The following is a 15,814-nucleotide window of genomic DNA, read 5'->3' as shown; positions in this document are numbered from 1 at the left end:
CACTATCGGCAGCCCTGAAAATGGTTTTCCGTGGTTTCCCATTTTCACACCAGGCAAATGCTGGGGCTGTACCTTAATTAAGGCCACGGCCGTTTCCTTCCAACTCCTAGGCCTTTCCTATCCCATCGTCGCCATAAGACCTATCTGTGTCGGTGCGACGTAAAGCCCCTAGCAAAAAGAAATGAAAGGAATGTATTTACCCTTTCACTTATTCCTCAAGCTGTAATTCATTTCTTTGTCTGCTTTTATTAGATTGCGATTAGTTTATGTCCACCGTGAGTAGAATATGTGCTCTGATTTGATAGGAGATATTTAAACATACTCCATAATTAATTATTAATTGCAACGAAGGAATAAGATATTAGGTTAACAAAATAATAAAGATGACCAAATCTAGAATCCCCCTTAGTCAGTCTACCGACCCAGGGAACCTACTGTTAGAAAGGGTTCTAAGGACCAAGAAGCCGAACCCTCGTTTCAAACACCGCGACTTGGCTATTTTACGATCTGTTTTAACTGGTACCTCCTCGATATTTCAGCCTATTCCAAACTTAAAAACTCTTCATTAATTAACATCAAAATTAAATCCTTGAAATGGCCCGCGTCTTATGAAGGTGAGCTTCCACCCCACCCCCTCCCCTACCAACTCTTTAGTCTTAAAATCAATCAACACTATTTCATTTTCAACATTTTTAGCGATGAGGGTATTTCTTCTCTGACGTGGAGGAAAATAGCTTCTCCAGTACAGACCGTTTTATACCCCACCAGTGTAGTACAATGGAGATTTTCCGAACCATCGAGTATTTCTTGAACAGATATGAGTAAAAGTGCATAATTTTCACTCTGGAATTCGCGTGTACTCGCTATCAACAACAACAAAAACTACAAAAGGATAACACATCACACACCTGGTTATCTAAGCGTGAAACTCAAAACTAGCACGTGACTCATTAGCATGTCAAATTATGTAAGTGTATCAAGGATTTTTGCCGATAGCAGTAGAACCCTCTCATCCAGGGACAGAGACAGCGCCTTCCTTGCGCAAACAGTGAACTTAGCGCTACTTCGTAGTTTTAATTTTCATCCTGCAATCTGTTCAATACAATGCACGTTCCCGCGTCTTACCTTGACCACACTCAGCAGGAAAGTTCTCCACAATTCTTGATATTTTTACCCTTAATTAAAATTAATTAATGTTTAAGGTTAGAAACTTACCGCGACTCTAGACTCCTTAAGGTCGAGCCTCATCGCCAGCGCCTCCCTCATGAACACGTCTGGATAGTGGCTGGCCAAGAAGGCTCTCTCCAGCTCTTCGAGCTGCCAACTGTTGAAGTTAGTCCGGGAACGTCGCCGCTTGCTTCCGCCTACCGCACCCAGGTCGTCGCCATCTCCGTCTGCAAAGCACACCCGTGCCACTGAGCAAATTTCCTTTCTGTACTACTACTACTACTACTATTAATGAGAATACTTTAAAAATTACAATAGCAAAGTGAAAAATATTATTTTCGATTGAGATATGAACGGATAAATGTCTTGGTTACACCAATGAAGGCAACATTATTTTAACTAGCTATTGGCATTAAACTACAAATCGTTATTTTTACTTATTATCACATTGTGTCATATAAAGACTCATGTCGCCAATCTCTTCCTTACGAGTTCAAACATAAATATAATGCGTAGGGATCACAAAGTACAACTGAGTTAGAGGGAGCTGCGGTTTAGCAAAATAGCTCGATAAATGTAATAGTATGGGTACCGTTCCCATGGGATGAAATGGAACCCCTGGTAGGTACATCCGCCAACTTCCCTCGTAGGTGAACAATATAGGAACGTATCGTCAGACGATGTCCACCCATGTTTTATCCTCAAATACCCTTCGAGAGACCTGTGGAACGTAGCGTATCACTCCTGGTTTGTTGCCGATTGGTTCGATGAACACTTTAAGGACATAAGGATTTTTGACTGGCCCTCAAGGCGAGGCAATATCAATCCTATAGAGCTCCATACATTATGGGAGGCTGTGCAGTGTTCATGAATGCCTCTAGTGTCTTGTGGAGTCCATATCTCACTGCATTGCCACCGCAATTAAGACGAAAGGAGGTGCTACAACCAAATATCTCGAATTTAATTGCTCATCAGTGAAAAGGCCAAAGAGTTACCTTCAAAATTATACCAGGTGGCCTACGAGCGCCGTACAGTAGCACTACAATTGCTGTCAACATATTAATAACGGCTGGCGTGTTCAGCAACGAAGAATCTGTGGAGAATCTGGTCGGAATGCAATCGAAACTCGCAAACGAGGAGTTTTCAAATAGCCGCCTGCCTCTATACTCGTATTTCTCCAAAAAGAGTTGCAATGAAGAGGTAGTGGATCGTTTAACGCACATACCACATGCAAAGAACTTTTAGGTAGAGTGGAATCTACAGTAACTTATGTACGTGTAGAATATACATTAATGAGATATTGAACTTTCCCTTCCGCATCTTTGGCGTGTTTACAAATACACCCTCTTACAGAGCGTGTGTAGTAAAATGGCTGCTATCCGAAATACAGCACGTTGCAGCGCTACTTTGTAAACCAGCGATTAGACATCCCTTTCATCATTACTGCATACGGGACACGTATAAGTAGAAAGTAAGAGGCTGGAGGGCCATCTGGTATATCATGATTGAGATAATGTAAATATGTAAATGTTAGGTACAGAAAAGTCAACAGAAGTGCAACAAATTTGCATCCGCTTGTTCTCTTTCTTCTGATACTGTCTCCTCACAGGAGGCTGGCGACCATCATGGAGTAATCTTAATTATAATGAGTTTCCCGTATCCGAGTGGGCGTATTGTGGATATTGAACTGCTGTCGGATATTTCTTCCTCAGGACTATCCTCTCCGCCCATATCCATGTTACCGTCCCATTTTTTTTTTTTCCATCTCTGGTCAATTGTTCCAGGCTGCATTTGCCATTTTGGTAGATGAGGTCGGGATAGGCTACGTTCCTGCCTTTTAAGCCTTCGCATGATTTACTGGCGTTACGGAGTATCTACTCTACCCATGGACTCTTGAACGTTCTGTCCACAATCAAAAGCCTGAATTTATTTCATTGACGAAGTCTTCTACTTTTCCAATCGAGGTCACGGATACGCGCAATATTTTTTCATTTCATTGTTGTGTTAACATTGTTAGCCAGCATTCATTATACAATTATATTTTAAACTAGCAAATGTACCCGTGCTTCGCTACGGTATTCTACATTGTAAACGGATATCGACGTAAAGACTGTGCGCGCAGTACACGAGATTGTTTTAAAATTGCATGTCTCTTAGCCTTATCCGAGAAATAGCATGGGGAGGTCCCCATAGGTTGTTTCCAATGTAAAGTGAGGGTTGCGGAGTTGTGATGAGAACGGCAGGCTCACTTGCCTACTGCCATTCACAATCGAGTTGGCAAGTTTACATTATAATTGCAGGCCCCATTGCCTACTGCGTGGTCACAATCGATTTGGGGAGTTTTAGTTACAATGACAGACCCATTTCCTACTCTCAGACAGATTTCAGTTGAGGAGTTTGTATTATAATAGCAGGCAACATCTCTACCACCAGTCAAAATTGAGTTGTGCAGTTATCATCACAATGACAGGCCGTTTTTACTGCTGCCAGCCAGCTTACTGCCAGTCAGACAGAATTAGTGAGTTTCCATGAAAATAGCAGGCCACTGTGCCTAATGTTAGTCAAATTTTAGATTGAAACATTTGTTTATAATGGCGGGCACCCAGGCCTAGAGCCAAACACAATAGGGTAGGGGACTTTCGAACAAAACTGCATGATCCCTTGCCTACTGCAAGACAAATCGAGAAGTGAATTATTCATTAAAATGGTAGGCCTTCCTTACTAATGCCAGTTACACAGGAGTTGGAGGACCCCATTCCTACTGCCAGTAGTCAAAGTCGTTGTAGGGAGTACTGATTACAATAGCAGACACACCCTTTCTCGATCGCTACAAATCGACATCATTGAATATATATAGATGGACATACGAAAGTATATGCATGCTTACAATATTGCAGACCTTCACTTACAGATTAACTGCTGCTAAACGGTACGTCATATTGACAAAGGATTGTACCGTAAGGCGCAGTATTTAGCGATCTAAATGGCTGGTCCTATGATATTTTCTCGCATCTCGTCTATTCATGGGTCAGATTGAGTCAGAAACGTTGAATAGGTTGAAATTTGTGTAACATTATCTTACATAGCATTACTTTTCGGATAATTATGTGACATAGCATTTGGCTCATATATGGGTACTGGGTGGGCCAATGTTCGTGTAGAGTTTGGTCATACTATCTTTCCTGTAAGTGATTGAAAGTATGAATTATATAGGTAAAGAGTCCAAATTTATTAAAATCGAGAAATAGAGACGAATCTAACGTATAAGCGATACAGATACGACAAAACGTCATAAGACCAAGGTTGAAGATCACTCCTAATACAACGAAGATTTTGCCATCCGTTATGCGATAGGACTTCCCGTTTATCCCACGAAATACCTCGAAACGAAGGTCTGCACCATCATTAAAATTGCTTCCATACTTCGGTATTCTTCGGGGATAAAAATTAAAGATCTGTCAAGTTTTTCGTTCGTTACAGACTGAAACGTATAATTTTGCCAAATTTCAATTTTCTTGCTTGTCTGGCAGATTATGCTGCAATCTGGATTTTGGGTAAGGGGGTAAAACTTATGACCTTCAGGAAATTAAACCAAAAAATATTCAGACGATCATTATTACCCTTTAAACGGGTATCTGTACGAAAATTTCACCAAAATAGTCAATGTACAGGCACACACAGTCGCTACGATTTTATTTATATAGATAGATAAGGAATCTGCTCCACGTACAACACATTTTGGCTACGTCCGCTGGACTTAACCTGCAAAAACAACCGTCCATGATATCTCACTTATTAATCCTTCTGTCGAATAATTCACATGAGAACAAAAGTTTCAGAAATGGATTTCCATTACGGATTGTAGATTTCGATTAATTTCGGATGTGCATATTTTGAAGAAGTGCAAAATCATGGTTCCGGTTTCGGATGAACCCCCAGTAAATTTGGGTATTCAGAAATAATATTGGCCCTAAAACCTACACAAGGACAGTTGGATTCTAAATATCATGTTTGGTAGATATATATTAAGTAGTTTTCAAGTTATAAACACTCATACAATCAAACCGACACACAGACACTAAAGTTAAGAAATATACAGATGGTCATTATTACAACTGAAACGGATAACAGTACGGAAATTCCGCCAAAATAGCCAATGTATAGACAGACGGTCGTTGCGATTATATTTATATAGATGACAGATAAGCATGGGCACGTTTGAAAGTGCAAACCTTCATTTCGAGATTTACTGCTCCTAAACGGTACATCATACCAACAAACGGTTTACACCCTGAGACGTCCCTTTTTTCGCTCTACATGTTTGGTGTTAAAACATTTTCTCGTATCTCACATATTTATGGGTTCGATTGAGTTACGTTATTTGAATGGGGTGAAATCTGGGTACATTTTCATCATTTTACATTATTTTTCACATACATATGTGGAAGCTAGAATAATGAAATTGGGTTCGCATATAGCCATTGGTCGTGTCAATGTGCGTGCCAAACTCGATGACTACCTTTCCTGTAAGTGTGTCAAAGTAAGTAATACACGTGTAAAAAGCAAAAAATTCACGAACCATCGAAATATACAGCCAAATCTACCCTATAAGAGAGAGAGAGAGAGAGAGACGACAAAATATCACAGGACCAAACTTGTAGATCACTCGAAATTAAACGGAGATCGTGCTATTCGTTTTTTGATAGGACATACCGTTTAGCCGCGAAATACCTCGAAACGAAGGTCTGCACAGTCATTAAATTGCCTATATTTCGATATTATTCGGCATAAAAAGTGAAATATTTAAAGATCTTGGAAGTTTTCCGTAGGTTACCGGCTAAAACGTATACATTTGCTTAATTTCAATTATTCAGCTCGTGTGGCAGATTGTGAGGCAATCTTGATTTTGGGCGAGCGGGGGGGGGGGGGGGGGGAAGTAAAATTTAGGACTTCCACGAAATTATAGCTAAAAATATGCAGGTGGTCATTATTACCCTTTAAACGGAAAGCTGTACGAAAATGTCGCCAAATAGTCAATCCACAGGCACACGGTCGTTACGATATGATTTATCTTGATACATAAGTAATCTGCTCCACGTATAACACCTTTTGGGCTATGTCCGCTAGACTTAGCCTGAAAACCGACCTTTCATGTTATCTACCTTATTAATCCTCCCGTTGAAAAATGCACATGAGAAAAAGAAATTAGAATTGGAATTCCACACAGTTTGATCGATTTCCAGTCAGGTTGGGCTTGTACTCTATATATTGTGGGAGAGTAAAAATCACCATTTCGGTCCCCTATAAAACCCCAATCCATTCCAGGAATTTGAAATGGTATAAACCTTAGCACCTACCCTTGGAGGGTTGGATGCTAAATATAAAGTTTGGTTCAAATATCTCAGTAGTTTTCAAGTTGTAAGAAATACGCTTTACGCGCATCCGCTCTTGCGTTAAGTGCGGTGGGAGTTGTACCGAAAAACGGTCCGTTAATGATATCTCCGTTATTAATCCTGTTATCGAAATGATGCACATGAGAAAAAAAGGTTTAGAAATTAATTTTCATTAAGGCACATAGATTTCCATTAAGTTCGGTTGTGTATACTTTGAGGGAGTGCAAATTCACGGTTTCGGTTTCGTAAAAATCCCCACTCAGTTCAGGGATTTAGAAACGATATTTGCGCTAAAACCTACCCAAGGATAGGTGGATTCTAAATATGAAGTTTGATGGAAATATATCCAGTAGTTTTCAAGTTATAGAAGGACAGACAAACAGACACCAAAACTAAAAATTATGCGGATGGTAATTATTGCACCTGAAACGGGTAACTGTACAGAAATTTCGCCACAATATTCAATGTACAGACACACGGTCGTTACGATTTTATTTATATAGATTAATCCTGAGTAGAAGGATAAGGATCGTTATTTCTGGAAGTCTTGGAGGAATGAGAGAAACTATTTTGATTTTTCTTCAAAGAAAAACTTGAAAATCTTGTTTTTCTGAGTCTCCAAGATATTTAAAGAAACACGTGGTCAAGTGTTAAGGAAGAAGTAACGCATGTCAGAGTTGAACGAATTACTGAGAACTATGAGTAGTCGATATTGCTCTTACAGGTACTAGGCTCTTTGTCATTGCAGAGATGTAGAGCAACTGCTCCCCGTTCGTATACTTTTATGAACAGAGGTTGGTAACAGGACGGTCTCAAGAACAAGTGTATTTAATTTAGTAGTACCTTGAGAAGAAGGAGGCCCCATCACCCTTCATTATACTTCATGAAGGAGAAATTTGTCCTTTGGATCAGTGGTATAGTGTCAGTCTCGGGATCTCACGATTGCGGGTTCAAAGCATTTTTGAAAGGGAGAAGACGGTCCATTTTGCACTGCGTGTTGACGTCGAACCAGGTCATGTAAAAGATTTCTGGCGACTCTCTTGGTGTTTACTAGACAAAATAAAATAGAAACAATGAAGCTCTTCGCCATAAGTGACAGAAAATTATATAAATTCGAAACTGACACACATTAAGATCAGTAGGGATGGATTGATTGATTAATTGATTGAAATAGAAACAAATCAAAATGCCTTCACATTGTAACTGACACTATGGGCCCTACGTTATTATTCTTACTGGTTTTATGTCCCTGTTACTATATTTTAATGCTTTTGGTAGACGTCGAGCTGCCAGAACCTTCTCCCGCAGGAGTTAGTTTAAATTTAAAATTAATTCGGACTGATTTAATCCGGACTGAGACATGATCGAACCTGCCGAGTTCACAAAGCCAGCGTTCTATAGCATGTGGTACTCAGCGCGGGCATTGTTGTTATTTATTTTGTTTATTTTATTTATTTATTCATGAAAGTCCCCAACGAGTAAAGCTCACTTGGGCTGTATACATTGAACATATGCGTTACAATTAAAATGCAGAAATTTCTGAAATATTCAGGTTGTGATATCTGTTATTTAAAATGGAATTTAAAATTGATACAACTCCAATAATACAAATAGTAATAGAGAAAAGTAGAATAAAATTGAAAGAGACTAAATTATAGCCTAAATAATAACAAAAACGATGTTCGCGTGTTTTAACATGGCAATTTACAGATATTTTTTACATAATTTTTTAGACCAAATAGGACTGAAACAATAATTTCCTTAAATTAAGTTTAAATGTATTAAGTGTTGATATATATTTCATTTCATGAGGTAGTTCGTTGTATATTTTAAACAAATAACTCTTCATACTTTTAGTTCCATAAGTTATTGTATCCGATTGACAGGTGTAAATATTCCGATTATTTCATGTGACATGTATATCTCGATTATATTGTATGTATTTATTTATTCGAGTCAAAAGCATACAATGGAACTTTTGGGGGGGTTTTTACATTACAATTTAGTAACAATGAAACAGAAAGAATTTATACACATATATACCAAAATGGTATAAAATAGTCTTTGCCCAGAAACAAGCAACTGCGATTGTATTCCCTTGTGCCTTGAGCAAATCCCCCTCGCTGCAAGAATCAGGGCAACACGAGTACTGACACAGATGCTTGGTACTCTGCATCTCTCCGCATTCACATAGTAGAGTTACATCCAAATATCCCCATTTCACTGGGGTGCCCTTAGACTTTCCAACACCTGTCCTTAACCTGTTCAGTTATCTCGATGTGATACTGTCCAAGTTGTGTCCGGTTGGTAAGCATTCAGCTGGTTTTGTCCATGTTTGAAGATGACTTCTTGTGGTTATCCATATTTTTTCTCTGGGTTTCTTCGGAGATGTATTTAGTGGAGATGTTGACTGTAGGAAGCTCCTGCTAGATTTATATCTAGGCATTGGTGGAGTGTGTCTGTGTAGTGGACGTGGCTCATTTTGATCAACTTTTTTCCTTTCGGCATTTGCGGCTTCTTCCCGGCGTATATCAGGAGCAATTCCTGCCATACAATACAGTTTCTCAACTGTAGTTGGCTTCAAACATCCAGTAATTAGTCTCGCAGTTTCATTAAGATTGTCATGAATTTTATTGATAACGCTTTTGAAAAATTAAAAATCAGCATTGTATTTAATCTCTAACTAGCAGTTTCCCTCTGGCTCCGCCCGCAATGTACAAAGTATGGTGTTGTTCGTTACTATCCTTACGGATATATTTGCAAAGTTTCGAGTTAATGAAATAAAGCACATGATCTGCTGTGGTAATAGAATGTAATATTATGTCAATGTAATATTATGTCAACAAAATACTTGAAAATACATCACACAAAGAAATTGATTTAAACGTTCCTCGGAGCAACAGTACGCGCCGAGCTATTAAAAAGTCCTTCAAAAGATCTTCGCCATGGAGACAAATGTACTCATAACTTTTCTGATAGTCTACTAATTTATGTAGTTATTACCTCAAAAGAAAGCGCTTGATCCACTGAGTGCTTTTAGACCAAAATGAACTGTGTACCTTAATTACAACGGAAGATATGATTGCTTCAATGAGAAAAAAGTTGAAGAAATGAGACGTCAAATGGAATGTGCACTCATAACTTTCACCAGAATCAACCGATTTGAATAGTTAAGAGCTGAAATGAAATAACTTGGTCTACGGAGTGTTCTTAGGCCAAAACGAACCCCGTACCTCAATTAGAACCAAAGATATGATTACTTCAAGGAGACGAAAAATTGAAAATCGAATAATTTGAGGAAGACGGAAGTTAAGTGATTTATAGTACCTGATGGCAAATCTGTTCATGAATATCTTTCAGTTAAAAAGAGAATGAAGGAAATAGACGGGATAGAATGGCCGGAATGACTGACTTTAGTTATGTTAAATTATTTTAATATATAGATTCCTAATCTGATCATCAATAAATTTAATTGGTGTTAAATATAGTGCTCCTAACAAATTTGGGAGGTTGGGTCCTCGGTAACACCACCATCAGCTTAAGCTTCACTAAATATGCGTACAAGGGAAATGTGGAGTAAGATAGTTCTCCATTGCTTTCTTCATTGAGGCAGAAGATGTTAATTAATTTAAGTCTGCCAAGTCCACTATAATAATAATAATGATAATAATAATAATAATAATAATAATAATAATAATAATAATAATAATAGTGTATAGGCCTAGACTGCGTAGAAGCCTGGCCCATGTCTTTCGAGTTGGCTCCCTATAGACGTCTGTGAGGATGGGACCTACCTTTGATGAATTTTAATGTTGAAGACGACACAGACACCCAGCCCCGAGCCAGAGGAATTAACCAATCAAGGTTAAAATTTCCTCTAAAATCTCGACAAGGAATCGAACTCCGGACCCGTTGGATTTAAGGCCAGCATGCTACCCATTGAGCCATGGAGCCGGATGCGAAGTCCTCTTAAATGCACACACTAACCGACTCTGTGATATATACTTTCACGCCATAGAACACAGGGATTGGCTGTTGAAGGAATGACAGTATCATTGTTCATATCTGTCACTCTCACACTGCCAAACCCCGTGTGGTTGGGGGTGGTAGAATAACACCCACGGTATCCCCGCCTGTCGTAAGAGGTGACTGAAATCGGACCCAGGATCTCTGAACTTGGGAACGTGGGTTGGTGACCACGAAGTCCTTAGTTGAGTCTTGGCCTTATTTCCTCTTACTTGTGCCAGGCTCCTCATTTTCATCTACCCTGTCCGACCTCCCTTGGTCAACTCTTGTTCTTTTTCGACCCCGACGGTGTTAGAACACTCGAGGCGTAGGGAGTTTTTGACTTTCAGGCCCTTCGTGGGCCTCGTCTTTTTTTGGCTGATACCTCCATTTTTAGAAGTGTCGGATCCCTTCCATTTTTTCCCTCTCATTGGTTACCTAGTTGTACTTCCTCTTAAAACAACAATCGCCGCCACCATCTCACTTTACCAAAGTCAAGGGTGAGACCGAGACAGGTCAATGAAACAAAGAAATCTGTTCTAAAACATACCAAGACAACACAGTTCACTGTAAATGGGTCTCGCCAGAAATTGATCTAGGCGTGCTGCTATAGATGCTGAGAGCGATGCAACTTCCCATTCCTACCTTGCAACGGATTTAAAACATTGCTAAGAAACTGTATTGATTAATTTCAGATTCACTAGTGCAGAGATCTTACTAACTCAGGTTGGCGAGTAGAATTCTCATCCACACATCAAATATATGAGGCAGATGACCCCTACTTTAGTCTGTAAATAAATAACTAGAAGTTGTAGGATCATCGTTGCTCTCCTTGTTGTCCGTACTGATTACAGCTGTTACACAAATCGTAATAGGTGGTTTGACATCTGACACATAAAGAACAGCGAGGTGCAGATGAAAAGATCACGTTAGACAAGTACTTTAGGTAACGACTATCATTTCTTTGTTAGAGCACCTAACCTGTATTTACGGAGCAAGAATAAATTTTGTACACACCTTCAAATATGAGGTTAGCTAAGTTATGTAATTGCTTAACGTTATGCTGGTATAGCCTGCTCGTGGCTTGGCCTCAGGCACATGCAGCTCTCATACCTGCTTATCATTCATCGTATTTTTATTTCTCCTGTTCTCCACGTGAGAGCGGTAATTGTTTCTGCTGCTGCTGCTGCTTCTTCTTCCTATTCTCTTCTTTTCTGAATTCCTGCATTCTGCTACAGTAGTTGAGATGAATAAGATAGATGTTTATCTCTGTTTCAAATAAATGTATGTGGTTTATGCATATAGCGTAGTCAACTTAACCAAATTTACATTAAAATGAACAAATTTGAAGAGAAGGTTTAGATGTTATAACCAGTCAATTATTTGATTGTCTTTGCTACTAATACGAAGAGCTTTTACTGGGCAAACTACGATATAATCTAAAAATACTCTATGTTGTTGAGGTATCTGTACTAGTACGTTCTTTAATAATTAATTGTACTGAAAATTAGAACAACCAATTAAATAAAACCAGTACGTTTATATTTCACGACGGAAGCTTCTAATTACACTCTTTTATTTGCTAAAATTATAAACCAACCACATTTCAAAGTAGAGAAATTATTTACTGGCATATTTTCTGTTCTGTAGTTCTTAGTAATTCAGATACTTCATCAACATGATCTTTTTACTTACATCGTAAGAAATGTTCTAGCAATATTGTTATTGGTTTTACGTCAATTAAATACTTGACGGTATTCAGAGACGCCGAGCTGCCGAAATGTTGCCCGACAAGAGCTCTTTTACCTACCCGTACGTTTACCGACATGAGGCTGGTAAGCACCTCTGCCGGGCAGTTAAGACCGGAAGGGTTATGTCTAAAGAAACTATGGAGTTCTTGAGGAAGATTAAAATGCCTGAATCCACCATCCACCAAACACGTTACTAAAACACTCGTTGTCAAGTATCAGATATAACCTGTATTCCACATTATGACCCTGTGTAAAATTCTTAAAAATTCAGATCCTTCTTTTTTGCTATTTGCTTTACGTCGCACCGACCCAGATAGGTCTTATGGCGACGAACTTCTTCTATTTGAAAGATGCTTAGTTTATAATTGGATTATAAACCAGTATAATCAAAAACTATTGCCATAGATTCTACTTCCTCGATTTCTGAAATTTGTCATCCTATACCCTAATAGTGTATGTAATTAAAGAACCATACACCAGGTCAGAAACCTCAGTAACATACGCTATGAAATTGATTTTACACCCAGTAAGTACATAGGGTTGTTGACCAAGATAACCCGGCCCTTACATGGAAGAACAGCATAGACGACGACAACAACAACAGCAGCAACAATAATACCGAATTCTCATTAAATCACCGTGAAGGTAGCCATGCCATCAACCACAGCGCTATGTAGCCTGTCTGTACAACATTGGTTTGGTTCGGTGTAACACTAGGTTCTCTACCCCTCTAATGATAATGTGCCATACATTATTCATCGAGCGCGCACCACACATTTATTACATAAATTTTGATGGCTCAATTTTCCAGTAACCACTCCTGTGTACGAATAGAGGTCGAGGGAATGCCTGGTGCTGCTGGTTTTGTAAGCAGTACACACAGTGCGCCTCAAAATGCGTGTGATTTGTTAATTTAGGGGCATGCAGCTATTAGTGATGATATTTAAATACCTCTCTTGCAAAATATAAACAAGAACAAAAAGTAAAAGAAGAATATGTCACTATGATCAGTTGATTACTTTGCCCTTGTGTGTCTTGGTCTTGCAAGGAATCGCTGCTCACCCAGGAGTCGTGATGTATACGAAGTGCTGCGTCGTCAGCTTGGTGAAACCTCTCGGCCGTTATTCTTGGAGTTCTAGGCCGGAGCTGCTATTTCCCCAAGAGCTCCTCAATTACCTGCCCTCGCGTAAGCTGAGTGGGCCTCGAACTAGCCCTCAAATGCAAGTAAAAGACCCTGGACCTGATCCGGGAATCGAACGCAGAGCTTCTGAGTAAGATAAAGCTCGCTACCCCTAAACCACGGGGCCGATTCCCACTCAGTTTTAAAATGGGAACGGATCTCGAAAGCGAAGCTCGGTCAATAGTGTTCGAAGCTAACATGGTTAATTCAAACATGCCTACACCTGAATTGATTTAATTAAGTTCAAATTTTGATGATGATGATGATGACGATAACTTAATGATGACGATGATTGTTGCTTTAAATTGGTCATATTATAGGCCCTAAAATTACATTTACCGATCGAGTTAGCCGTGTGGTAAGTTCGCTTAGCTGTGAGCATGGATTAGGAGATGATGGATTCAAATCCTTCCGTCGGCAGCCCTGAAGATGTCTTTCTTCGTGGTTTCCCATTTTCACAGCAGTCTATATACCTTAATTATTTTTGCTAGTGGCTTTACGTCGCACCGACACAGATAGGTCTTATGGCGACGATGGCATAGGAAAGGCCTAGGAGTTGGAAGGAAACGGCCGTGGCCTTAATTAAGGTACAGCCGCAGCATTTGCCTGGTGTGAAAATGGGAAAACACGGAAAACCATCTTCAGGGAAGCCGACAGTGGGATTCGAACCCACTATCTCCCGGATGCAAGTTCACAGCCGCGCTCCCTTAACCGTATGGCCAGTACCATAATTAAGGCCACGGCCGCTTTCTTCCCACTTCTAGCCCTTTTCCCATCGCACCGTCGCCATAAGACCTTATCTGTATCGGTGCAACGTAAAGCAGGTTATAAAAATAAGTATTATTATTATTATTATCATTATTATTATTATTATTATTATTATTATTATTATTATTATTATTATTATTATTACATACACATAGCTACAACTGTGCCTTAGCATTGTTATAAGTGTCAGTAAATATCATAAGGCATTTAGACCGAGTGACTGAGTTGTGGTTCAAAACTACCTACGATCGAGTTGGCCATGCGGTTAGGATCGCGTAGTTTTGAGCTTGCATTTGGGAGATGATGGGTTCGAATCCCTCCGTCCGCAACCCTGAAGGTTTTTTCCATGGTTTACCATTTTGACAGGAGACAAATACTGAGGTTGTACCTTATTTAAGACCACGGCCACCACTTCCCCAGTCCTGGCCTTTTCCCATCATTGCGTCACCGAAACCCTTCAATGTGTCAGTGCGACGTTAAACCACTACAGACGAAACAAGCATGTAATTGCTGTGTTTAAGTTTGACTGTGAACGTCCAGCGTCTTGTGATTTTTTTTCAAAACCTCCTTATTGTGAGTTCAGGGTTTATTTTATTTTATTGAATGTTACTAAGAATTCGAAGAGCCTCCGTGGCTCAGACGGCAGCGCGTCGGCCTCTCACCGCTGGATACCGTGGTTCAAATCCCGGTGACTCCATGTGAGATTTGTGCTGGACAAAGCGGAGGCTGGACAGGTTTTTCTCCGGGTACTCCGGTTTTCCCTGTCATCCTTCATTCCAGCAGCACTCTCCATTATCATTTCATAGCATTTATCACTCATTAATAAATCACCTTGGGAGTGGCGACCCCATTGTAATAACAGCCTATATATATATATGCTTCATTCATCCCATCCCTGACCCGGTCAATGACTGGAAAACAGGTTGTAGGTTTTCATTTTCATTTTCACTCAGAATTCGAATATTGAGGAAGAGAAATTCACCGAGCGAGATGGGTACGAGCTACGGGTCATGCATCTGTGAACTTGTGTACGTGGGATAATAGGTTTGGATCCCGCTGTCCGCAGCCTTGAAGTTGATTTTCTGTAGTTTTGTAATGAACACACGCCGAAAATGCCGGGGTTGTAACTTAAATAAGGCTACGGTCACACTACCGTTCCATTCCTAGACCGTACCCATACCAGCGTTGCCGAAAATCTGTCAGTGCGACGATAAGCAGATAGAAAGAAAGATAAATAATGATCCATGGTTATATGGATGTCACAGATTGCGACAAGTATTCTTCTAGCTTTGCTTGTTATTTTGGCTGGAAGTTGTGGTTGAATGTGGGAGCTGAGTGGATAAGCTAGTAGTGGATAATGGGTGGTTGATTGGATATGAAAAGTGTCTCCGATTGTATACATTACTGTACTTGCAACCCTATGCTTGTCTGAGTGGAGATTGTATGGCTTTGTTGACTTATTTTAGTACTGGTGTTTATTTGGGGCCAGGGGCTGCCTGACCAAGGCGGTAAAGGCGTACTCGTTTCACCCGGAAGGACATGGGTTCGAT

The 15,814-nt window shown here is 39.8% G+C and overlaps 1 protein-coding gene across 1 annotated transcript in view; it reads right to left on the bottom strand.

Annotated features, from left to right (window-relative positions):
• The window catches only part of LOC136875904 (homeobox protein unc-4-like), a 438,883-nt gene that overhangs the window by 42,084 nt on the left and 380,985 nt on the right, over positions 1-15,814 (bottom strand). The window contains exon 2 of the mRNA XM_067149523.2: positions 1,216-1,394. Coding sequence (XP_067005624.1) covers positions 1,216-1,394 — 179 coding nt within the window. The remainder of the gene's footprint in view (positions 1-1,215; positions 1,395-15,814) is intronic.

The sequence above is a fragment of the Anabrus simplex genome, chromosome 6 (assembly GCF_040414725.1).
Source record: "Anabrus simplex isolate iqAnaSimp1 chromosome 6, ASM4041472v1, whole genome shotgun sequence".
Lineage (NCBI taxonomy): Eukaryota > Metazoa > Arthropoda > Insecta > Orthoptera > Tettigoniidae > Anabrus > Anabrus simplex.
Note: the sequence above shows the minus strand (reverse complement) of the source record. Positions and strands in the feature narration are given on the sequence as shown.